General features: G+C 54.7%; 6 protein-coding genes across 6 annotated transcripts; 3 read left to right on the top strand and 3 right to left on the bottom strand.

The window, feature by feature from the left end:
- Positions 1-681: 681 nt before the first annotated feature.
- CCMA1212_001017 (Mannan polymerase II complex ANP1 subunit) lies at positions 682-2,189 on the top strand (the record flags this gene model as incomplete). Its single annotated transcript, XM_073698457.1, has 6 exons — positions 682-862; positions 918-1,546; positions 1,601-1,648; positions 1,709-1,789; positions 1,842-1,976; positions 2,041-2,189. Exons 1-6 carry the CDS (start codon positions 690-692, stop codon positions 2,187-2,189), a joined length of 1,215 nt encoding a protein of 404 aa, XP_073562777.1. The 5' UTR covers positions 682-689.
- A 1,298-nt stretch (positions 2,190-3,487) lies between these two features.
- CCMA1212_001016 (Vacuolar-sorting protein SNF7) lies at positions 3,488-4,385 on the top strand (the record flags this gene model as incomplete). The annotated part of the gene is made up of 3 exons (XM_073698456.1): positions 3,488-3,665; positions 3,748-3,952; positions 4,031-4,385. The coding sequence occupies 3 exons, from the start codon at positions 3,488-3,490 to the stop codon at positions 4,383-4,385; spliced, it is 738 nt and encodes a 245-aa protein (XP_073563020.1).
- Positions 4,386-6,648: 2,263 nt separating this feature from the next.
- Positions 6,649-10,271, top strand: CCMA1212_001015 (uncharacterized protein; the record flags this gene model as incomplete). The annotated part of the gene is made up of 2 exons (XM_073698455.1): positions 6,649-6,952; positions 7,009-10,271. The coding sequence occupies 2 exons, from the start codon at positions 6,649-6,651 to the stop codon at positions 10,269-10,271; spliced, it is 3,567 nt and encodes a 1,188-aa protein (XP_073563018.1).
- Positions 10,272-10,787: 516 nt separating this feature from the next.
- CCMA1212_001014 (uncharacterized protein) lies at positions 10,788-15,242 on the bottom strand (the record flags this gene model as incomplete). The annotated part of the gene is made up of 2 exons (XM_073698454.1): positions 10,788-13,872; positions 13,930-15,242. The coding sequence occupies 2 exons, from the start codon at positions 15,240-15,242 to the stop codon at positions 10,788-10,790; spliced, it is 4,398 nt and encodes a 1,465-aa protein (XP_073563017.1).
- Positions 15,243-22,362: 7,120 nt separating this feature from the next.
- CCMA1212_001013 (uncharacterized protein) lies at positions 22,363-22,596 on the bottom strand (the record flags this gene model as incomplete). Its single annotated transcript, XM_073698453.1, has 1 exon — positions 22,363-22,596. One exon carries the CDS (start codon positions 22,594-22,596, stop codon positions 22,363-22,365), a length of 234 nt encoding a protein of 77 aa, XP_073563032.1.
- Positions 22,597-23,050: 454 nt separating this feature from the next.
- Positions 23,051-23,576, bottom strand: CCMA1212_001012 (uncharacterized protein; the record flags this gene model as incomplete). The annotated part of the gene is given in 2 exon segments (XM_073698452.1): positions 23,051-23,338; positions 23,349-23,576. 2 exon segments carry the CDS (start codon positions 23,574-23,576, stop codon positions 23,051-23,053), a joined length of 516 nt encoding a protein of 171 aa, XP_073563031.1.
- Positions 23,577-25,590: the final 2,014 nt, after the last annotated feature.

Raw genomic sequence — 25,590 nt, 5'->3', positions numbered from 1 at the left:
TACCTAGCAAAATCCATCGAGATTTGACTGCGTTTGGTCCGTAATCTCATGTCTCTGCAGGGTAGCATCTAGCATGGTCTGGACTCTGGACTTTGTCTTCACCTCCTGATTAGCGCGTCTCGATTGACACAAGGATCCAGCGCCTCGACTCGGGTGTCGCTAACGCGCAACATCTTGGGTACCAGCGGCAGCCACTTTCATGCCGGCTGCAGCCACCAGATCAAGGTATCGCACATGTATCCGTAGGGTCTGCACTGCCCAATTGGAACGGTTAGACTTTTCATCAGGAACAGCAAATCTGGTCTGGGACGCTAAGATACGGGACGGAGCACCCTATCTCCAGTCTCCAGTCTCCTGCCGACTGGCCCCCCTACTTTGTTCTGTTCTGTGTCCTGTCCTGTCCAGCAGCCTCTCATTGATACAACGCTGGCTCCGTATCGTGCTGGGCTGCTACCGTATTGTTTGGCTAGACCCCAGGTGTCGCCTCCACTCTCTTTTACAGGCCCTCGTCTTCTTTTCTTGGTTTCCTCTTGGCTCAGCCTCCGTCACCCCGTCTACCGTCTCGAATCCTTCCGTGTCATCCCCGAAGACTGCGATCGATCAAACGACATACAAACGACGAATCCCGCCCTTGAGCGCCAATTGCGACGGTAACTCGAGGGAACCGAGGCGCGCGTCAAGACGCCATCATGCTGCTCCCAAAGGGCGGATTGGACTGGAAGTCGGCGAGGGCGCAAATCCCTCCGACGAGAGCACTATGGAACGCCGTGACGCGGACACGATTCCTACTGCTGGTTGGGATTACAGGACTCATCCTGCTGCTGTGGCGTGGCGTGTCCACTTCCGCATCAGAGATGCAGAGGTAAGCGGCCGAATGCTGATATCGCTGGATGCGCGCAGCAACTGATGCCACATAGCTTCTACTGCTGGGGCCCGGCCAAGCCACCCATGGAAATGTCACCGAACGAGCACAACCGATGGAACGGACACCTGCAGACACCAGTCATCTTCAACCACCACGCCCCCGTCGAAGTCAATTCTAGCACAATCGAGCACGTCGACCTCAACCCCATCAACTCGACCAAGCAGGCCGTCACCAAGGAGGAGAGGATACTTATCCTGACGCCGCTGAAGGATGCCGCGCCGTACCTGTCAAAATACTTTGAGCTCCTCGCTGAACTGACGTATCCCCATCGATTGATTGACCTTGCGTTCCTCGTCTCGGATTCCACAGACGACACCCTCGCCGTCCTCGCCTCCGAACTCGATCGCATCCAGAAGCGACCCGACCAGATCCCCTTCCACAGCGCAACGGTCATTGAGAAGGACTTTGGATTCAAGCTCAGCCAGAATGTCGAAGAGAGACACTCATTCGAGGCCCAGGGACCCCGCCGAAAGGCCATGGGCAGAGCCAGGAACTACCTCCTCTACACTGCCCTGAAGCCTGAGCACTCCTGGGTCTACTGGCGCGATGTGGACATTGTGGACAGCGATCCCGGCATTCTCGAGGACTTTATCGCCCACGATCGAGACATTCTGGTTCCGAGTAAGCATTCTCAACTCTGGAAGACGAGAGGCTGCTGCTAACTTCGACGCCAAGACATTTGGTTCCACCGTTACCGTGACGGTGTGGATATTGAGGGCCGATGTAAGTGATGCCAGGCGCATGAGACAACATTTGAAAAGGCGGTCGCTTACATGGATATAGTCGATTATAACTCCTGGGTTGAGTCTGACAAAGGCCGCAAGCTGGCGAACAGTCTGGACAAGGACGTTGTCCTTGCCGAGGGTATGCAGCCTATTTGTGATGTTGATGTGCAGAGCGCTGACCATGACGGCAGGTTACAAGCAGTACGACACTGGCCGAACGTACATGGCGAAAATGGGTGACTGGCGCGAGAACAAGGATGTGGAGCTTGAGCTTGACGGCATCGGCGGCGTCAACATTCTGGTCAAGGCAGACGTGCACCGCTCTGGTATGCCCCTGGAGCCTGCTCTACTGATGACGCAGGTGACGGCTAACGAATACGTTTCCTCCAGGCATCAACTTTCCCTGCTATGCTTTCGAGAACCAAGCCGAAACAGAAGGATTCGCCAAAATGGCCAAGCGTGCCGGCTACGAAGTCTATGGTCTTCCCAATTACGTTGTTTGGCATATCGACACCGAAGAAAAGGGCGGCAATGCGTAAAGCCAACACACGCTTCTTTTGTTCGACGGAACAACTTTTCGCTTCACCTGTCTCATATTTCGCGAACGGATTCGAATAATCGGGGTTGACATATCCGCAACGAGGCAACACTTATACGAAGACTAATGATGTTACACTTTCTTGCGTGTCGGTTCACGCTTTAGACACGGCCGGCCTACGATATAGATATGTCGACAGTGGAAGGATGCCGAGACCATCCTCTTGCAGGCTGTTGGTGCAGATTGCCTGCTTGTTCGCACTCTTGGTCATGATGGAATTTATCTGGGGGCGCCTTGGGCATGTCTGGTCAAGCTAGGGAAAGCCACTGGCCAACATGCCTTTCCTTGTTGTCTTCTTCATCCGCCGTAGTCTTATATTCTGGCTACTTGCGTTGCGTATAGGGAGCATACCAGGACGGAGATTGCTTGTGTAAGGGCGGGAGCGATTGGCAAGGCGGGCTGGGACGGTTTTGTATGTAAAGTTTCGTTTTGTTTCTTGTTTTGGGAGTTGAGAGTACCCAGGCATGGCATCGACATTGTTGACACGGCCGAGCGTCTTTGTATTTGCCCTGCACAGCTATACCCAGTGCCTTAATTATGAACTATCTTAGGCAGATTCTCGAGGAGAACGGCTATAATCAAATGGATTGATAAGAACGTTGGGAGCCCCTGTGATGGTATCGATGGCGTACGTCGCCCTCTTTCATTGGCCCTGTATCATGATCATTTTCAACCAGGGGATCACTCACATGGATCGCTCACTCTCAGCCCAGTCAGCCGACCAACACCAGGCGACGAACTTTGCACTTCGCACTGCTTCCATGCCTTTCCGAGATAAGGAAGAAAGGCATCGCACATGACGCGGCAGAGATTCGGCTAAACTGGCGGCCCCCAGGGTACGGCGAGTTACTAAGGTGCCGTCATAGCAGGATTGGCGGCACACGTACAACCTGGACGAGTGCAATCACATCAGCCGCCTGCGACTGGCTGCGCATCCCCGACGCTTCAGAGCTCATTTCAAGTCCCAACTTTCCGCGAAGGTACGTGAAGCCGGAACAACGCCGAGGCTGGATGACTGCTGCCTAGCTGTTATTTGCGCTTCTTTGGCTAACCTGGATGATGCGGCGACTCTAGACTAACCCCGCCGTTCAAAGAGGCTGCTGCTGCTCTGCCTGCGGCACCAACTCACACCGTCATTCTGAATCCGGATCAACGCTCATCGAACCCATCAAAACCTCCGTCGCTGCCGCATCCCTCACTCTAACCCGGACGTCTTCTGTTCAGCTTCATCCATCCATCATGTGGGGCTGGTTCGGAGGCGGCGCCGCCGCTCAGAAGAAGAAGGACTCGGCCAAGAATGCCATCCTCGGCCTGCGGTCGCAGCTCGACATGCTGCAGAAGCGAGAGCGACACATCCAGAATCAGATAGAGGAGCAGGAGGCAGTCGCCAGGAAGAACGTCAACACAAACAAGACGGGTACGTTGAGTCACGTGGAGGGCATCTGCGAAGAAAAGTGATTGAAAGCAGCAGTTTTGTTGACGCGATGAATCCAAAACAGTGGCCAAAGCTGCCCTGCGGCGCAAGAAGATGGCAGAGGGCACGCTGGATAAGACGATTGCGCAGATTGCGACGCTCGAGCAGCAGATTAACGCGATCGAGTCGGCGAATATCAACCGCGAGACGCTGGCCGTGATGGAGAAGTCATCGCAGGCTATCCAGAGCATCCACCAGGGCCTGACACCGGAGAAGGTGGAGGAGATTATGTACGTGGCTTACCTGTGGCCCTTCATCGTCGAGGCCTTGTTGTTTTCTTAGGGATAAATGAACTGACGGACACGTAGGGATAAAATCAGCGAACAGAATGCGCTCAGCGATGAAATCGTCAACGCGATTACGTCGAACACGATTGGCGAACAGATTGACGATGCGGCACTGGACGCTGAGCTGGCCGATTTGCAGCAGGAGCAGCTTGACGAGCAGATGCTGAGCGCAGGCAACGTCCCGGTAGCGGACGCCGTTCACAAGATGCCGTCACCATCGCGTGCGGAACGTAAGTTTAGCCTGGCAGAGGTTGGAGGCCATGTTGCAATGGATGGTGCTGACGTTATGATAGCCATATCTAGCAAGAAGGTGGCCATTGAGGAGGACGATGAGGAAGCCGAGCTTCGGAAACTGCAAGCCGAGATGGCCATGTGATTGTTCTGCCGTCAGATGGGATGAGTTCGTGCGGTCCGGGCATTTGGCGGACCGCTTGAAGTTGTGATGTGTTGATGAGCTTCGGACATGGCTTCATTCCACACCGATGAGCAGATCAGCCACAACGTCTGCAACCTTTTTTTTTCTGTTTTTCTTTACCCCTTCCCTCTTATTCTAACCTCTCTTTGAAACTGACTGGTGTTTCTTTGGCGTTGGCGTCTTTGAGGGTCTATTTATTCTTGCCTTGTTTTGTGTAGCTGGGAGCCCGAACACAAGAGGAGGGATGCATTTGATGCTGCCTGGCCTGTGCGAGCTTCACTCACGTCAGACAACTATAAGCTCGACTTTTGGCTGTCTTGTGCGTTGGCTTCTTGTGCAACGGAAGTGCTGCTCCCAGGTCAGTTGACGTTTTTTTTTTTTTTTTTTTTTTAGCTAGGGGTTTGGTAGAGAATTAGATGTCGAGCCAAAGATGGAATCTAAAGAGAATAATATCCTGTTTGCGTCAGCGCGTGGGCCCTTTCCTGATGATGCTCAGTGTACACCTGCGTGAGTCGTTCTCTATCAGGGACTCTTTACCCCTATGTCATAGGCATATGGTCCTGTAGGAGAGGCAACCAGCATATTTCAGTTGGCGCCGAGGTACCCCGTATCTGCGATATCACATGGTCGTGGCGGTTAACGCCGTGAGACGGGATGTTAGATTCGTTGAAATAGGAAGATGGACCGATGCCTTCATGCAGGCGTCTGTTAATAAGACAAACGAAGCGGAAATGACGTTGTGGATTCAGCTCAGCTGGTGAGATGCAGCTGAAGTTTGCCTTGCTGTGTCGATGACTCCATCGTAGAGGTGCTGGGATGATTAGAGTGCATTTACATGAAGATAGCAGCTCATCCCATGATGTACCCGACAACATGAAGGAAGGATAGGTACTTGCATCCAGAACCAATTGAAGCTCATCCTTTCTCTCCGAAACACCAGAAGCAGCAACGGCGATAAACTGGACTATTCCCATCTCCAAAGCCATTGCGCCGCATGTCTACACGTGACTTTCCGCCTCGAGACAAATCTCCAAGCGCCAACAGAAGACATGGATGCACCTATCGATTCTTCCCTGTGGCTGCTGCTCCCGCGCTTATGACATTGTACCTTGAATCTGTTCAACCTACCAAGTGCCTTGCGAGGCCGTACCCAGCATTAGCCGCCCAACCATGTAATACAACCTCTTTTTGGCTGGGATCCCTGCTCTCCGGCGCTTCATTGGATGGCGAGGGCTGGAAGCGGGATGCAGTGCAGGTGCAGGCAAGCGCCCGGTCTATCGTGTACTTTTACGGACGGGCTGGAGTCTGTTGCGATTACGTGCAGCGAGATGGTTGAGCTGGAAAGATCTGGTCCGGGGGGGGAGGACAAGCAATCAAGGTTATTTTCTGTTCAATTTTCCTTCTTCTTGGGGGCTGACAAAGGGCGGGAGCATGGGTTTGCGTCTGCATGAAGGAGGGCGGGCGGCTGTGATGGCGGTTTGATTTGCCTTGGGAGATGCGGCTGGTTTGTTTTCTCGACAAGGGCGAGATGATGCATGCATGCATGCAGGCCTTATTGCCAGCGAGCAGTGGCTCGGTCTCTTCGATGGGCGCGTGTTTTGTTTCCTGCGGGTTAGATGTGTATCGACAGTAGTTCAAGGATGGGTTGTCCTCCTGAAAACGTTCCTCTCTCTTGTTTCCCTTCTCTTCTTCTTCTCCTTCTTCTCTTCTCTGGCAGACCGATACCTCTCCCTCGTTTCTACTAACAACCATTTCCCTTTTCATCTTTTCCTTTTTTTCCTTTTCTTCAATTTCCTTTTCATCTTCCCTTTCTGTGTTTTTTTTTTTTTTTTTGTTTCTCTCGTCTATTCATTTGGGTCGTTTCGTCTTCGTTTCCTTCTTGTACGACGTCTCTGTTTCTAGGACGAGAAAACACACCTTCGTTATAGCCTTTGTCTTCTTTGCATCTTGTTTCGAATCATGCTGAGATGCTGGTCGTCTCTTTCATAATACCGGGTCTTTCTTTAGGTCAGTTCACTCCCAACGCAACCGATATCATATGCCACGATGTTGTTGTCGATATACTTGGACTCGATTACACGGACCTGTTTGCTTGTTACCGTGGTGTTGCTCATGACAATCATCTTCTGCGGAGCATACAAATGCTTCACCCAAAATAGCAAGCCCAGTCTATCAGGCAACATATAAATAGACCATATCTCGTTCTGATGCTAATGCTGACTAGATGTTTCTCGATAGAATGTCTAAAAGGCTCTCCTCTTACATGCTGCTCTCATTCTTCATCACGCTCATTTCCACCGCCACAGCAGCGCCTCTCAACTCAGGAGGCATAGACTCATTCGTTCCGAGCTGCGCGATCCAGTGCTTCGATTCGTTTCTCAAAATCAGTTATGCAGACCGGCCCCCGAGGACATTGGCGGCGCTCTGCCCGCGCTTGGGAGCAAATGGGTTTACGATTGGGGAGGCGGCCGTCCAGTGCCTTGTCGCGGAGAGAGCGGCAGGGGCCTGCTCCCAGCAGGTCGCAAGCGGTAGGGTGGATGAATTGCAAAGGCAAGCTTGAGATCTACACTAACATGCTCGTCAGACGCCGTGATTGACAGGGCCTTTTTCATGTGCTTTGGCCAGCCGGGTGCCGTCTCGCCTACTCACTCCGTCATCACGGCCACCCTTGCCGTGCCGGTCTTTGGCACAGGCCCGATTACGTTTCCGCCGGCATCGAAGACGAGGAGTTCTACGATTCCTACGGCCATTCCCAGGCAGACACGGTCATCAGTCTCTCTCCCGTCAACGCTTGTCACGGACCCGACGTCGTTATCCAGCCTCAGGCCCTCTGCAACTAGGTCTACCAGTGTGCCTGCAACCAAGTCCGCGAGTAGAACGAGGCAAACATCGTCAAGCCCATCCAAGTCATCAACAACGTCTTCCCCCGAGGTGCTCACAACCGATCCAGTGGCACCAACCTTCACCGTCACAAGCACCTCCGCTACTGAAAGCAGCACCGGCACAGACGTTCCCGACGGCGTACTGGGCGGACAAGGAAAGAAGGAGACTTCGAAACCCCTCAGCACAGGACAAATCGCCGGAATCGCAATCGGCTGCATAGCAGGCGTCGGGCTCATCGGTTTCGGCATCGCAGTCTTCATCCGATGCCTCCGCAGGAGGAGGTCTCGCTTCGGCAGGAAGTGGAGGAAAGGCGGACGGCCCCTGAGGGACTCGGGCAGCTTTGGCGTGGAAAAGGGCCCTCACGGCGGCGGCGGAGGCACCGACTCTTGGATCACGAACCAGCTCCGGGCGCCGCTCGACCCGGGGCCTGTGCCGGCGCCGACGAGATCGTGGTACAACAGGGCGAGCTGGAGGCCGAGTGCCATCGGGCTTGCGATATCGCCCTCTCATACGCGGGACGTGACTCGGGCGCCGACACCGACGTCTGCGCGGCCCTTGTCGAAGCTGCTTCCGGCCAAGCCCGTCATGGATCGGGGGCCTCCGAAGCTCGAGGTGTCGCTGCCTAGCCGAGACGGAGACTCGCATTTCGGTGCTGCGGCAATCATGGGAGCGGCAGCTGGAGCAGCTTCAGGGGCAGCCATGAGCGGAGCCATCGCCGCGTCTTCGTCAAACATGAAGCCCACACAGCCAAAAGCCGATCCGAAACCCCGGCCATTGCCTCAATCCCAGATCCATCCCGCGTTACGCGAGCCGGCGATGGCTGAGCCATCCATCAGACCGCGAAACCTCACCCCCCAAAGCAAGCCTCAATCACCCCTACCGCTGAAGCTGCTCATCCCCAAGACGGGCAACTTCAAGCCTTTCGTCCCCGTCATCACCAGGCACGACAGCTCCACCACCGAGTTTGAAGAGGACGGCAGGATCTCCGTCTCGCCCGTAGGTCAAGTCTGGCGACCGCCCTCGGCCGATCCGCAATCGTCGGCGGCGGCCCCTTACTACGTCGCGGACCGGAGCGGCAACTGGAGGCTCGGCGACCCGGCACGGGCGCAGGAGATTGCGGAGCTCGAGGCGTCCGTCAGCCCGCTGACCGCAGCTCCCAAGTCGGCGGCCCCCAAGCTGGTCGCCGGACTGGGACTGGCCACGGAGGCGGCTGGCGCTCTGGCGCTGGTCAAGGCCGCGAGCCAGCGAAGAGACAACGCCCGAGCAGCCGAAGCATCCAGGGCCGCTCAGCAAAAGAGACAAAGCGCCCTAGGCATCAACATGGCTCCCGAGAAGACCATCCGTGCCGTCGAGCCATCGCTATCTTCAGACGAGGAGATCCATGAGCAGGACCAGCAGCCACATGCCCCTCGACCCCTTTTCTCCGCCGCCGGCAACAACAACAACAACAACAGCAGCAACTTCCCCCGCCGTTCATCCACTCATCGCCGGTCCTTGACGCGCTCACTGACTCGCCCAAGAATCACCTCGACGGACAGCGGCGTGACAACCATCTCGACGTCCACGGACGACACCGACCTGCGATCCCCTCCCCCGCTGGAGCAGCCGGGCAGTCTCTCCCCCGTGGTGGAATCCCCGCAGGCTCTTTCACGACCGGGAAGAGGCCGCTCGCCGGCGCAGTACCCCAAGATCCCGGCCAGCCTGCAGGTCGCCGCTGTCCCTCCATCAGCAGGCAATGCGACTGCTGCTGCTGCTGCGAGAGGCGACCGTCCCGCGCAAGCAAGCCCCAGCTTTGGCGCGCCGCTCGCCGCCGGCACCATGTCCTCTGCAGACGGTAACATGCCCAGGCAGCAGCAGCAAGGCAAGAAGCTCATGAGCCCCCGTCAAGCTCCCGACGCGATCCGCACCGGCTCCCCCATGATGCGTTCAGAAAGCGCGCCCTCTCGCCCGGAGAAGAACACCAAGCGATACATGCGGCAGCCCCCACGCAGCAATACGCTCCCCCAACAAGAACAGCAACAGCAACAACAACAGCAACAGCAAGTCATTCCATCATCGTCCCAGCCCGGGTCCACCTATCCCCCCCAGCAACAGCAACAGCAACAGCAACAGCAACGATATTATCCCGCGCAGCCTTCGCAGAGGCCCCCCTCAAACAACTACTCCATGCCCTATCGTCTCCCTCCCCATCCCACAGCCTACAGACCCAACATTGATTCCTCGGGGTATCCCTATCAGACTCGTCTGCCGGACTTTGACCAAGCCCCCATGACGTATAATCTCCCTTATCCCCCCCAGACAAACAGATACCCGCATCACCACCCGCGGAATCACCAGCCCCCTTTTACCCAGCAGCGAACTCAACCATCTCAACCACAACCTCAACCTCAACGCCAGCAGCCACAGCCACAGCAACAGCAACAGCAACAACTCCAACTACAACAACGCCGCCAACAACAACAACAACAACAATCACACCCCCAACAACAGCAAAACCTCTCCATCCACCCCTCAACCCAAACATCCTTCCCACCCCCCCTCCTAACAACCACCTCCGCAACATCAACATCAACATCAACCTCCTCAACATCATCCTCCCTCCTCGCAAAGCGCCTCGGCCCCTCCCGCGCCGCAACCCTCACCATCCCCGTCCCCGGCGCCCCCTCCGCCTCCTCATCCATCTACTCCACCGCCACCACCACCACCACCACCGCCAACAACAACAACGCAGCAGCCGGTACTACTGCTACTGCGAGAAGCAAATGGCTCCGCCACAACTCCATCACCTTTCCCGCTGCTCTAGGCGAAGGACAAGCACAAGCACAAATCGGCTTGTCATCGTCGTCACCGAAAATGTTCCCGCCTCCCCCGCAGGAACCGGCCGAGTTGCCTGCTACGCCCGTCTGGAAGCCGAGGCTTACGCCTACGAGGAGGGGAGACGACTTGTTCCTCATTGCGCAGTGATTAATCCTCAAATTATCTTATACAACTATACTATCCTAGAAGGAAGGTAGTTGTATTTGTGTGTATATACGACGAAGGGAGATGAGAATCCAAGGGGAGAGAGAAGAGGAAGAAAGACTGCAACCCCTTGTTGTGCCGGGGCATATAAAGTAAACGCTCGATGGGCTTATGCATTCCTGTTGTTTTTGGGTTTCCCATGATAATCATCCTCTATTATGTTCTGTTATGACATCTTTGTACGATATACTCCCGTTTGCGGTTATCTAATATTTCCTTTTCTACAAATAGTTGCTCCAATCGAGCATCATGTACGTTAAGCAGACTGCAACGCGAGGAACTGGGCTCATTTCAACTGATTGGCAACACGGCTAATTAAGTATACCACTTGCGCACCAGGAAAGACTGTGATTCGTATTCGAAAAAGGTTGTCTAGGTAATCCATGGTTCGCAAGCTCCTCTCTCAACCCATGACTCCAACCTGAGATCAGCGCTGCCGTCGATAATCGTTCCAAGCCCTCATTCTTCTGCCACCGTCTGGCTCATGACGCATTCCCTCTCCACGAAACGCTTCGACGATGGCCTTGGTCCAGACGTCTGGTTCCCCATAGGCGTCATTTCAAGTTCCAGGGCCGAATCGCTGGTTTCGTCCGAGGGTCGCATACGCCTCGAGTTTCGCTTCTTTACACTCCCGATCCCAAGAAAGTCCTCGACATCACTCTGGATATCACTCAGCTTGTCATCCAGTGCCTCCAGCCCCTGATTCCACGCCGCTTGATTCAGATGGGCATTCTCATCGACCAACTTGTTCTTCTTGCGGATCTCTTGCCACCGTGACTTGCTTCCCAACTCAAAGACGTTCATTCTTCGCTTTTTGCCAATGGGATTCCCGAGCATCGCAGGTCGCCATGCCTTTTCCTCCTCCACCGCCGCTTGCCGGTCGTCAGGCATGGAGGCGCGCCGAATGGTCGATCTGCGACGGGCCTCGATCAGCCGGTCCATTTCCTCCATCTTGGAGTTCGGTATGATTTGCACGTCGGTAAACCGAGCCAAGATTAAGAGCAGCATGATGGTGAGGATGAACAGGATGCCCGCCACAACTCCGGTAGCTACTTGCTGGCCCAGTGTCCTCGTAACCAGACCACCGAGGGCGCTGGCGCCAGCCGCAAAGATGAAAGCCAGAGTATGGATGGCCGCGAAGCCAGCGGTGACTCTTGGGAATGAAGAGTAGTTGGTTCGCTTTTCAGCCTTTCCCGATTTGCTGCGTTGGCGCCCCGTCATCCCGGGTGAAAGATCAGAAGTGTCGAAACACTCCATCACCAGACCGTTGCATTCCGCAATAGCGAGGCATGAAAGGAGTCCTATGCAAAAGGCAAATATGGCCGGCACGCCCACGTGCATTGGGGGCCCGGAAGATACCGCCGCATAGCAGATGCCCGCCATTGGCAGCAGAATGGTGAAGATGGTGCGCCGGACAAGGTGGGATGACCATGCAATCTTTCTCTCCATGGTTGCCTTGTTGGTGTTGAGCTGCGCCTGGCGGGATCTGGAGAAGAAACTGGCCTTTTGAAAAGGAATAGCCAGTATGGCTCCAAGAGCAACGCTTCCAACGAGCAGCCCGACATTCGGAGATCGTAGTTTGTAAAACTTGGATGTCAACGACCCCAGCAATACAATGGTCAACACCACTTGTGCGTAGATCCAAGCGGAATAGAGGGCAAGGATTAAGAAGCCGGGCTGGCGAAGCATTTCCAGGGTGAGGAGAATGCCATGATAGACCTCTTGTCCCCACCACTTCGGACCTGTCTTGACCCGGTGCATCATGATCTCGCCTCGAGCTACACGCCGTGAGATGTCGCCGCCCGTTCTGACTTCCGCCACCGATCTCCTGTAGGCAGACCGGCGAACCTCGGGGCAGAGGACGTTGAGGATGAGAACAACGGCAATCATCATGATGCTGATGTAGAAACCCCATGTCGGGGGATACTGGTCAATGACACAGGCGCCGACTAGAAAGCCGATGCCTAGAGATCCGACCCAGCACCATGTCCATACGCCCAACCAGACTCCCATGCCGCCGCCATGCCGCCTTGCATCGTAATGGTCCACTACTTCTTGGTGGGGGTTTGCACTCATGAGCGAGGCCCCGAATAGATCCATTAGGATCGAATGGAAATTCATGCTGGCAAAGCCAAGCGAGCCTCCCATGAGCGTTCGGGATGCAAGAAGCATGGCTCTCCATGTCCCCGTGTTGGCTAGTCTCTGCGTGTTGACTGCGAGAGCTTGGGGGAAGAGGAGAGGCATGGCGAGCACAAGACTCGTCATGATGTATGGCTTCCGCCCATGTAGCAAAGGCAGCGGCCACAGGAAGAAGGTTGGTATTGCCAAGCCCAAGAAGCAGCCCGTGTTTCCATGAACAGTGGCGTGAGACTGGTCAATGATGTAGTACTGAATCGAGGGGACCAAACCTGCGTAGATGCCCAGTATGATACCGATCAGGGCAGTGCTGATGCAGGCTACAGTAGCGACAAATCTCTTGCGGACCGGTGACCAGTCTCTGGCGGTTGGTTGTCGTTTGCGTGAGCCGGCCAGGCTGAACCCTTGTGCACCCCTGAGACTGACATGAGACCGACGCCGAAGGCTGATTCCGCGATCGGCATACCTTCGACGGCCGGCAGCTTCACGGGGAGCATCGTCTGAACCAGACTCATGTGAAGCATGCCTTGCATGTGAGTTCCTTGGTGCCGCTTTGCTCTGACGGGGCTTGGCTTGCACAACGGGAGGATCCCTTTTCGCCCTTGTGAGGTCGTCGTATTGTCTCTTGCGGTTCAGCTTGTGCGTTTGGGCCGAGGCTGTTTGAGAGGACGGCGCGAACTGCCCCTCCTCTTTGATGCTTGATCGCCTGCCCGGGACAATGAGGGACGCCTCAGCTGCAGTCTGAGGCGGTGTTCCCGCCTGCACGGGATATCCTCTTGTAGTCAAATCATCATATACACCAGAATAATTATGCAGAATCTCGTTCAGCCGTGGACGTTCAGGAGCACCGGTATAAGTGGCTGCATGGTGGTACAGAGGCCTTTTTTGCTGGGCCTCCTGGTGGATGTCGGCATCATGGGTTTTGCCAGGGCTCTCGCGAGTGCAGCCCGATGTATCATCCTGAGAGGCCCCGTCCTGGCCACCAGGTACACTGTCACGGCGACTATGCAGATTGACGCACGGTTGATGAACCTCGGGGCATGAAGGAGTGCCAGGTCGTTGCACTACCTCGGAAGCCAGTGCAATGGCCTCGTTCATCAGCTTTTCGAGATCATTGACCGCACGCTGAAATATGAATGGATCAATCTTTGGCTCGGACCTCCCAGAATAAGATGACTGACCCGTCACACGGCGGGACGGAAGCATGCTAGACGACGCTGCCTCAGAATGCCGCCGGTGCTCTGCCGAAGGAGATCTTCGGGCCTTTTGTCGTGAGGGTAGCTCTGTATATTTGGTCGTATATGTCTCTGGATACTTGAGAATGTCACGAAGCCACTGTGCAGTGCGCTTATAATCAAGCGTCGAGCCGAGAGATTGCGTTCGCGCTGACAAACCATCGGATGCCTGTCTCTTCGGGTTTCCGTCCTATGAATGAAGAGACTGGCCCGATCTCCCCGAGAAGAACGGCTTGTCCTGAGTAGCCGTAGCACTGGGCGCATCCCCAACGGGCCAACCCTTGGAAGCCGAAGCATGGCTCTCATGTCCACTCGTTGACGAGGGCTGAGCTGTGAAGACGGGGCGCACCTTTGAAACGGGAATAGGGGAGTGAATGACGTGACGTTGAGAAGGAGTGGAATCTCTGCGTTCGTAAGAGATCGAGCCTCCATAGCTTTGCTGCTCAACCTTGTGATGTATAAGCAACGCTTGACTGTCATTGGTTTGCATCAATCCAGACTCTCCCGCATCATGAGTTCCTGGCTCGCCATCTTCGGGAGGATACGAGATGTTTGCATCAGAACGATGATCGTGTATAACACCCTCACCCATTGTTCTGGTAAACGGCCCGACCTTTGCGTTGTAACCGTGAGGCTGATGGACGTCCTCCTGAGGCAATTCGGGCGGAAAGGCACGGATCTTCGACGTCGGAAACGATAGCCTCCGGCCACTATCCCCTCCGTGGCCACAGCCACGACCATCTGCCTCCAAGACCACAGCGTCTAGACCATCGACTGTATCATAGTCATCTTCCTGGTTCTTTCCAAGCTCGATGTCGTCAGCCCCTGGATTGAACGGCCGAGCTTTGTTGGTAGAACGTCGATAGTCGAGCCCGCGCTGATCTCCCGAAACCACCGGATGATGATGAGTGGGATGGTAGGAAAAGGCAGGGCGAACCTTGACGGCAATGCTGTGGCCCTTGTGCCGATGGATAGGCACCGTCACCTCGGTGACGGATATTTCACCACTGGACATGACGCGATGCACTTCACCGCTTATCATGGAGATATCGGACACTGGGGACGAGGGATGCGTCGACGAAGTGAAAGTACGAGATCCCGGTGATTGAATCCCATTATCGCAGAAATCGGCACTCTCCAACAACCCGGGATAGTGTACGTCGGCATGCACATCGTCGGGATGTAGAAAGGGGTTGACACGGTCCCGGTCGATGAGGCGTATCGGCGATGAGTAGGCTGTCTTTTCCGAATTGCGGGCAGGGTACGTTTGTTGGGGAGGCATGGCAGCCGTCTGCCGGGGGACAGAGTCGTGACTGTCAAGCTCTGACTTGGACGGCTGGGATGGCGTCTTGATAGGAGGGGTCCGGCTGACAACGGGCGGCGCGGGCAAGTCTCTGTCGACAAGGGTCGGGCCGCTTGCCGATGTCTTGAGCAGATGGTGTTTGAGCGCAGCAGCCCGGCTAGCAGCAGCCCGGCTAGCGGAGGTTCCGGCTGCGCCAGTCGTCAAGTCGTCTTGCTCAGGCCTGAGCCTGGTAGTGTCCATATCGGTTTGGTAACAGGGCTGCTAGACCTGGGTGCTGTGGGACAGAGCCAAGAGCATCACCTCCTGATGGTGTCTACCCCGTGCCCTCGGGACGTGCGAGTACACAGGCCGGACAAGAGGCGTGTCTCGAGTACAGGAACGGTATGCAGGAGTGCAGAGCGAAAAGGGGGGCTTCTGGTTGGGGTACCCCTTCTCCAGGTAGACTCGGCCCCAGCAGACCAACGAGTGATCGATATCGGTGTCTGAAGTAAACAGTGAAAGCGGTGGCTAGATAGAGTGCTGGATGATGCAGGGAGGAAGACGGCCTTCTGGCGTCGCGGGATGAGAGGGCAGAGGAGGCTGCGAAACCATGCAGTTCCCGGTGAGCATGCAGGTATATGTCGATACTTTGCGAGTAGAAAAATACAGTGAAAGACAGGTAGAAGGGACGATAGGGATGTCGTGAGGGGAGCGGAAGCGGACGAGGTTGGTGATGGATGGATAGAGTATGGTGGTGAGGCTTGGCTGAGGTGTTGTGAGGCAGTTGTTGATTCCCGCTTATCGGCCTTTGTTGACGTCTGGCCTTTGCTTGGCGAGAGTTGGCAAGGCGTGGGAGGCTCCTTCCCAGATTCCTAGATTCCATGATTCACAGATACTTACCGGGACGAGTGTGGAAGTACATCGAGGTACATGTGCCTCGGCTCCCCCCAAGGTACCCCCCAAGGTATCTCTGTCAAACCACCAACTCCGACACTCACTCACTCATATTACACCTCCCATCTCTTGTCCCTCACTCTCTCATACCCCCTTTGCCTCCTATCTTTCCACAGCTGGTGAAGGAGTCGGAACCCGGAATCAAGTCTGGTCAGCTACTAGCTCGTTCAGGCACGCACACACGGGAGAGACGGTAGGGGGGAAAAGGGGACCACTCAGCGTCGGAGCGGCAGAGGCAGAGTAGCAGCGGCCAGTCGTGTGCCCTGCAGATGTGCGGGTCGTCAATAATCACAACAAATACTACTGCATCGATGCTGAAAGCTGTGTGGTTGATGTCTTTGGACCAGCAGGGAGGGTGTGTATGAAAACATAATATGCCCGTTTGGGGCAACGGCCTCATAAGTCACCGTTTGTAATATCAGAGTCGGCGTCGATAATGAGACGGAAGACACAAGTTCTATGCTTTAATTTCCCTTAATGTACCTTATCTTATTGTCATCTAGGTATTGCCGAGAGTCAATGCTGCAGCACATGTGCTATGTTCAATAAGCGTGGACCAGGCATCACCGAAGCGTCTCCAATCAATGAGTATCTTCAAAGAGGTTTGTCTCTTCCGATAAGCCGCCATATTGGGTACTTTCTAGGAAAAACTGCAAGGTCACTCATCTCACTGGCATTTAAGCAGCGCTCACCGGAGCCTCTTCACTCACCTTGTCGTCTCGGTCCTCAAGCCATCATCCACTCCCTGATAGCGTAACATCCAGTCGCAACTCCTTGCTCTCGAACTACCCATTCACGCGGAACGATCCATAAACCCCCAGGACACCCAGAAGCTCTAGGCAATCCTTACGCCGGATGTTGCCAGAATCGCTTTCGCGCCCATATGTCATGCCTCACCTCGTCTGCTGTATGCACCGCCGGAGTCCTATTCCAAGCGCAACCTGAATCCAGCATCTGCATCCATGTCGTGTGAATACTTGACACTGCAGTCGGCTCAGACACGTTCCACAGCCACTGCGCACACCCTCGTACAAAAGAAACGCTGCCGTACCAACACATGTACGTAGGGTGGCAGTGGCACAAAAGGACCATCCCTCAGCCTTATCGTTATTAGCGGGTTGACACCTCAGGTAACGGTCCTGCAAAGGCCCTGCGCTGTCTGCTTGTGTTCCTGAGCCAGAAGCCTCGTCCAATGCAGGCCACTTCAGCTGAGATTTTGTGCCGTCCCCCATTTCACCGCTTGATAGCACAACGCCCCCCTCCTCCCTCCGCATCCTCCCCCTCGTATTGTCCCGTACGATACGACGAGATCGGGTTGCTTCCTCGGAAGCGTTACACCATCAACGCCAGAAGCTGCCTATTCTCCAAGATCTTCTGAGCACCGCCTTTTTTAGCCGTCATAGTCTGACGCAAGAGGAGTGTGGCTTCGGGGTCGCTCGGCGCAAGAGGAAGAAGGATACGGAGTACTCATAATGGCGGCGATGATGATGGAAATGCCTTCGTCGGCACGGCAGGGAGACAGCCAGTAGTAATCATTCATTGGCCTCTTGCAGAAGCCTTAACAGGCACCAAAGTCCGCTCAACGGTACATCTGCCCACATCGAGACACTGCCGAGAAGCGTCTCTGACTCCTCCCCATGCAGCCCACCCACCGAGCCAGAATCCTCCCGGCGACACTGCCGAATGCTGTCACCACTCCTCGGCACGTAGGATGCCTGCATCCCCAGTAGAATCAAACAGAAAGGAAGAAAAAGAAGGACATAGAGAGGTATGGAAGTATCTGGAACAATCCTCCCGAAGCATGACTAGAATGCACCGGATGATGCTACGATGCTCGAGTCCTGCGCCTTGTGAACCTGCAGAATATAGCAACGGTTTCTGCCTAGAGCACCAGGCTTCAAGTCCTTATGAGACATACAGCGATGACTACCTTAGTAACTGGGCCACAAACCACTTGCTGTACCTTGCGTCCTAAGCCCTGCGTTCGAAGGACAAGGTAGGACACACCCAATCTCACTCCCACCGGGTACCGTACCCAATGGATTTCCCAGCAACCAGCGTGTCAACCGTCAACTTCCCCCAAACGGCGGCGACGCGGCTAAAGTACTTGCAAACTGAAGAGAAGCACTGCCAGGTTGCATAAGGTACCTAATGACTGACTCCACGTCCACCATCTCTGCTCTGCTCTACTGCATTAGAATCTCCCCTTTCTCCCGTCTGTCCGTAAAAAGAGCCTCACGCGGCAGGCAGCACGCCTTACATGCAACCCAATGCTCGGGGCCATCGGTACTCTGTACATGCACTGCGACGCTGCACCAGGCAACGGCACAGGGTAGCCGGTACCTGTCCTAGAGCCTCGACAGTTCCAACCGCAGAATAGGGCGAATAGAACCCAAAAACCCCCAGCAGAAATGGAGGGCCAATGCTGCAAGGTTCCCCGTCCCGGTCCAGGGCCTCCGGGTCATGTGTGCGGCTTCAGCCCAGCCAGTGGAGCTCATGCTGTCCCTGTTTACCTTGCGTCCTGTTAGGCCTGATCAAGTTTAAGTTCCGATTCATCATGTTCATGCTCGGTTGCCCATTTCGGCTCAGCCCACCAAAGTTTCATGCTTACACGCTGCCTCGTCTCGTCTCGTCCATCTTCTCTTTCGCTAAAACAAAACAGATGCTAAAGGGAAAAATGATCGCTGTTTCAACCCCGTCGCCCATCAGATAAAATTAGGAACCAGGCTGAAGCCGTTGTCACTAGAACCGCCCTACGGAGCACCAGACCACAAGAGAAGGGCGCGCCCGCGCATGAGTTTGACAAGCAATGACGGCGCAAATCTTGAACTTTGTCATCGCCCCCAAATCTCTTAGCACGCAGACGCGCTTGCGATTCCGCCCTGACCTGTTGATCGCTTGACAGGGAGGTATGACTTTGTATGACCTTGATATGCCTTGTGCCACGGGAGAAAAGGGCCGGAAAGCGTGATGCCATCTCATCTCATCTGTGCTGTATGTACATGTGTGTACATGTATGCACACGCAGGTATAGAGAAACAACCGTCAACAATGTACGGAACCATGTATCAACCATGTGCATACAAACCACCACCACAAGCACCACCATCATCATGCATCTCCCATGCGTGTCTCGCCTGTCCGCCCCTCCCCCTCCGGCTATTTTCCATCCATCCAGAAAAGACCAGCTGCTGCACTGCACTGCACACCTTCACGCCTACCCTCCCTATCCCAGCTCGCCGGAACCAATCAGGGGCGCAAGACGCAGCGAAAAGCGATCACCGCAACCAAACCACGCGGATGGAGGCCCCCCAAAATGATGGAAATTTCCCGTGCATACAGTACCTTACCTTGCTTGTGCCAACACAATATCTTTTTGGGGGGGGGCGTTCAAAGACGGCAGGTAACAATCACCTATTTCGACCTCGTTTTCGCTCTCTGATTCAACCACCATCCATCCATCATCTCTGCCAAGTCATTATCATCATCTTGGGTAGGTAGTATCAGCATCAACCCACAGCGCGCGGAAAATCTAGGCGCAAGAACAATTAGACGCGATGCGGAACAGGCCCGATGCCGTGAGATGCAAGTCTCAGCAAGCAGGTTTTTCTAAAATAAGCAACCCTAACCTCACTTTTCAAACGAATAAGCTCAATCTCTCTCCCCTTTGCCCGGTAGAGCGCACGCCTTCAAACACTTCCTTCTTACAAACAACCTTCTTCTTCTTGTGCGACTGACTCCAGAATTCTTCTACACCCCTTCTAAGAACCTACATGAATTCAATATCCGCCCCAGCCTTCGTTCCACACTATCAAGCGCGCAGCCGCAGCCGCAGCCGCAGCCGCCGCTTCGTCTTCCCCTTCTTCTTTTTTTTTTTTTTTTTTTTTTCAAAATAATTCCTACCCTGGCCAACCACACATGTCACGCCTCTCCCGATTAGGCAAAACATCTCGCCAAACGGTGCTCTCTTCTTTCATGTCTTCCCTCTTTGTCTTTGGCTTTGGTATTTTTTTGCGGGTTCGGCTTCGGCAGCAAAAGCCACTCACTCACCCACACCCAGTTTCTGTCTAGGGAGGGAGGGTATCTAAAAATAGCTCAGCCCACACCTTTACCCGTTCTCCAGTCAGTTCCAGCCTCACCTTTCCCTCCCCCCTGCCCCTGTTGTTTTGTCTTGCCGTATGTCTTTGTGTCATTGTTTTCCCTCTTCCTTGATGACTGAAAGCCCAGTGATTAAGAAACAAAAAGTACGATTTTTTGGTTCTGGGATCAACACTGCCCCTCCGACGTTCCCATCGCCCAGGGCTGGTTCCATCAACCCCCATTCCCGTCCGGGATAATTCTCCCCCCATACACGTTTCTGATGCTAAGGTAAGGAAACACCGTAGTCTACTACTGTAGACATTTAGTGTCTTCCGTAAAAGTGCCGTGTAAGAGGGGAGGAGGGCCATCATATCGGCCATTCTTCCGCTCCCCCATGGCGGAACCCACCCCGCGCTTTTTTAAGCCTCACGGGCGTGCGAGCGCGGCCTCAACCCATCGTCATCCCCCCCATCCACCTCGCTTAAATGCAGAAAGAAGTACTATTGCTGAGGAAAAAGAGGCCAGCGAGATCTCGGGCTTACGTTCTTGACAAGGAAAATCCACCACTGTTATCGACACGTCCCCTGGGAGACCAGAACACAAGACGAGGACTCAAGGTACAGAGGGAGCTTGATGTATTAGCGAAGAACTTGTCAGATTTACTCAGACCGACTCAAGGCCGTACATTATAAGCAAAGAAAGATGTACGGACAGCTACTGTTTTGGCAATCTAGCACGGAGTAGGTAGAATTGCATCTAATAAATGCCAAGTTGCTGTACTTCGTACTGTGTGTAAGCCCGGAGATAGTAGGAAACGAGTTGACAGATTGCGTGGGAGCTTTTCCGTTTTGACAGCTCCAGCATGACAGCATACCTTATGTAAACAATTCGCAAAGCATCGGCACATACCTCGGTCTGCATTACCCCGTTGGTTCGCGGGAGCCGTTGCATCCAGTATACGATGCAATAGCCGTCCGACGAAACAGAGATAGTCACCTGCAAGATACACATCACAGAGGCAACGGCAGAAGTATGATCTAGTCTGAAGCTTTTTGCTCTATTGATTGGCAGCATCCTGATGCCGCATATGATATAGCTAAGAAAACTGACTGGTGGTGCCCGCCACCGTTGTCACTGAGACGCTGCCCGCAGCGCAACCCATCTAATCAACTGCAATGGTGGTAGTACAAGAGCAGGACGACTTGTTCGAAAAGAAAGACAAAGCGAAGAAAACAAAACAGAGAAAAATAACAGAAAGACAATGAATGTTTGAGCGGAGATCAGATCTGTCCACTGCAGTGCACGCACCGCAGGCCAAACGCTGAACCCATAGGAAGAGCACCCCCCAAATAAGACATTACCGATTGGCAACGTATGCAACAACCAGGCGCATAACGTGGCCCTTCTCGCAAACCAAAATCTCCCCAAGCCCAGTGTATGCCGTCCCGAAAGCGTCCCATATTCCCAGTGTTGAAGGGAACGAAGAAAATAAGGAAAACAGGAGAAAAACGAGAAAAAAGACAAAGAAAAAGCAAAGACAAACAAAGGCTGTAAATCAGCGCGAGAGATGAGGTAGTCTAATGCCATGCCATGCCGTGTATTCCAAGGCCAATCCAGTTGGCCTTGAGACCTAAGAAAATTGGACCACAATGGTCAAGGTTGCCTTGCGGCTGTCCGAGAAATCAGAAACCGGAGAAGAGAAAAAGAAGGAAATGAAGAGGGGAACTTTGACAAGAGAGGAAAAAGCAGAAGGACGCAATCGCTCGCCCAGAAGCAGCCGTGTCTCTCGTTATCGTACCCAAGCCCAAAATCAACAACAGGACAAAAGAAAGGTCCAAATCCAGATGCTATGCAAATCGAAACTCTAAACAATGGAGAAGATCGCCATCAAAACAGAAACAGGGACGTCGAATGTCGTAGGTAAGAAAGTGATGTACTCGGCGCTTCATATCGCATCAGTCGCTTATGCCCAACCCAAGGTATGACGCCGGGAGGCAAGTGGAGTCGTCGCTGTGGCGCATCATAAAATCGTCAAGGGACGGGAACCGTCAAGGAACGGGCTCCGATGAGGGTGGAAGGTCGTCATTGTCTCATTCTTTTCCGTGTCTTCAGTAACGTCGTGATGGTAGGTCAAGGTGGTGAGGAGAGAGGTTGTCGACATGTTGAGTCAACATGGAGTCGCGTGAGCGCGATCTGACAAGGCACTTTGGCGGCCGTGGCGGACGAGCATGGGGAGAATGGACGACGGATTGGCAGAGTATAGAAACGAGATCCAGTCGTCCAGCTCGAAGCGAACAAGCCGCGGGAAGTGCCATGCCAGAGGGCCCGCTACCGAAGACAACACCCATCATCGGTAGCTTTTGCGGCTGGAGTGGCCACTACCGTAACCCGAGTCTGAGTAGGTGAAGTCGTGTGCGTGATGGGCACTGTGGCCTGTGTGCGCACTGCAGGCATAGCCGACGTAGATTGTGCGCTGCTCGATGTTGTGGCCCGGCCTTCCGTATGCCGCGCAGCGGTCAATGGCGTGTTGGTAGTAGAGGCAGCGGCAAGCAGAGTAGAGCTCAACAAGTTGGTAGCACATGATGACTCAAGGTTGTAAAGAAACGCTGGAATAGAGTGTTGGCCGACGAGTTGGCGATGGCTGCATGCGAAAGGAGGTGGTAGAAGAGTAGCCGGCGAAAAGGTCCCCGGGTCTATATCGTGGGCCAACAAGTGTCGTTGGAACAAAGCAGTTGAAGACAGAGGCAGGGGTGCTCTTTTGTTGGTCGAAGGGGGAGAAGTGGCTTGTTTGATGGTCTGTTTGTGTAGATGGAAGTTGATGCCTTGACAAGGAGGAGACTATGGTCTTGAGGTTGGCGGGTATAGCTCTTTATAAGACGGGCAATGCTAAAGAGGAGGGAGCAAGACAGACAAATGGCACAGACAAGGGAAAATAGGAATAAGAAATTAGGCAAGGAAACCGATCTCTAAAGGAAACTGCCGGATGGCTATGGAGATGAGAGTGATGGGAGTGCGACTGTGGATGCAAGGTAGGGTCAAGAGCGACGAGGCATCGCAGCCTTATAGCCATCGTAGCCTAGAGTCGACAACGAGCGGGAGCCGGGACCGGGACCAGGTCCAGGTGCTCGAGGTACCAGAATGATCGGTAGTCTGCGGTAGAGCATTACTGGTACCGCTAGGTACTCACAGTAGGTAGCATGTCCAGGACGGAGGCGTGTGCAGGACAAGGGCTCTCCGTTGTACGACTTGTCTTGTCGACTCCCAGAAAGGAACAGGACAAGGCCGGGAGGCGTGCATGGCTTGGACGCACAGAGCGGACTATGCTACAAGCACGCCCCCGCCCCTAGGCAAGGTAAGGCCATCGGACGCTTCTGGGGAGCATGGGTAGATGGGCCGGTACCAAACCCTCGTCCTTGGAGCGCGTGGGTTGCGGGAGGGCTGGCTGGTGGAGCGCGAGGCAAGGCGGACAAAACAGACGAAGAAACAAGACGGAGAGTGCTTTGTGTGTGCATGTAGTGCGTGTGCGCGGGCAAGTATCGTATGTATGTAAGCGCGAGGCATGCAGGACCCCCAAGTCAGCACCAGAAACAGGGTTCTTGCAAGTAGACTGAGTCGTGGTGCTGCTGTTCTTATGGCTGCCCGGTTGCTAAGAAGAACCAGCAGCCCATGGACGCAAAACGCCGGCAGATACTTGCTGCCACAAGGCCCGAGGCCGACTTGCTATGTAGCGGAGTTGACTGTATCTTGAATGATTAATTGCTGCCAGTGAGGGAGTCATTGTCGACAGAGTCCATTGTGCGGAGCTCATCAAGTGCAGGCAGGCTGCCAGCCCGGCGGATCAGGCAGTTGGCGGACGAACCGTGGCGCCCCGAGACCAAACCGCAAGAAGTCCCGCGAACGGTCGAGAATGTTCAACCGGCTGTTCTGGCTCTGCGAACACTTACAGCACAAGTCTTTGGCAAGGTGACTTGCAAAAGGCCTTTGCTAGAGCACAACACGGGAACCTGCTGCTAGCACTAGCTGGTAAGGCCTAAGGCGTCGTGGCTGCAAGATGGCGGGCAGGGTCCGCTGCGGACAAGGGAGTGTGGCGGTTCTCGGAGTAGTTCCCACCGGCGGCGACCTATGGCTCCCAAGGGGATCCGGAGACGCTCAAGGCGCAGCACATCCGTCGCCAGAGGGTACTCGCGCGCGCAGCGAGTCCGGTACGGCGTCCGAGGTACTGTCCACGTACGAACGTCCTGGGCAGGGAGGGCCAGGTTTAGCACGCACGAAGTAGCACGGGCAGGGCTTCGGGGCCTGGGAAGAGTCACCCAGCTCACGGGTCATTGGCCTTTGACCGGGGGCGTGGGAAGAAGCCCTTTGGGGGCCTCAAAGTTGACCTGCAGCAAGGCTGAACTGGGGGGGAGGGGGAGGGGGAGGTGTGAGGTGAGGTGTGCAGCATGTCAGCTCGTTGTGTCTCCATGAGCGACTTTGACTGACTGCGGAGTCGTGCCTGTTCTGGCGTCGTCGACACGACCGGTATTGCCATGTATTGCCCGCTAATTAGATGCTGCAGAGCTGCAAGGGGCCACGAGCAGCACAGCACAGCTCAGCACGGCGCGCATCATCCGCATCATCAGCATCATCCAAGAGGTAACCGGCAGCGGCAGCGACAATCAGCATCACAGCCAAGCAGCAGAGTGTTAGGCTTTGCGCCATCAGGCGGCTGTTGCTGCATTGGGACAAAATAGTCGAGCAGCAGACGGCGCGATGAGGCGAAAAGAGTCGAATTACTCAGAGGGACGGAAGGGCGAAGAAGCAGACACGTACGACGAGGCTCCATTCGTGTATCGCAAATTCCAAATCGCGGCCCGGGCTTCTCGGTGTGGAATTCGATGCAGGACGGTCAGGCCAGCAATTCGGAGTGCGTGACAGTACAGACAGTCGCGGGCGGGCGGGGGGCCGGAGAGAAGAGAAGAGGGGCGGTTGACCTGTATTGAGCAATCTTTGGGGTTCAGTTCGCTTCGGCAGCGGCTGCCTGACTGCCTTTTTGGTGCTCTGATGTCACGATTCCACACCAGACGGGCTGTGTGAAACGGCGCTGCAAAGCGCATCAAGTCAATCGCTCCCTGTAGGATTATGTTAGTTTGGACCGGCACATGCCATGGTTTTCGCAGCCGTCGACGAGCCGAAATCCAAACACTTTCTTTCTTGGGAATGAGGACGACGAATACGCGTCACTCCGCGAGACTTGACCTACCTCAGCATACAGCAGCTCACACTGCATGTTGCTTGCTGGATGGTTGGCCGAGAATTGGCTCTGCTGATTCGGTGACTTGGTGATGACCAAACGTCCTAGGTGGTGACACGGCCAATGCAAGACATGGAGCCTCAGATCACATACCTTAGACACTCGCAGGTTCAGAGCATCACTATGATGCATCAGCTATCCCAACAACTGTGCAGAGTCCAAGAGGGTTCTAAGGCTATTCGCACCACTGCTCGCCGTATTGTCTGGGGTTCAAGGCGGTATTACAGACAGCACTACTACTTAGGTATTCACTCTTGGTAAGCTCATATTGGAGTGGCACCTTCC

This window comes from Trichoderma ghanense (assembly GCF_004382785.1).
Source record: "Trichoderma ghanense strain CCMA-1212 chromosome Unknown scaffold_0, whole genome shotgun sequence".
Lineage (NCBI taxonomy): Eukaryota > Fungi > Ascomycota > Sordariomycetes > Hypocreales > Hypocreaceae > Trichoderma > Trichoderma ghanense.
Note: the sequence above shows the minus strand (reverse complement) of the source record. Positions and strands in the feature narration are given on the sequence as shown.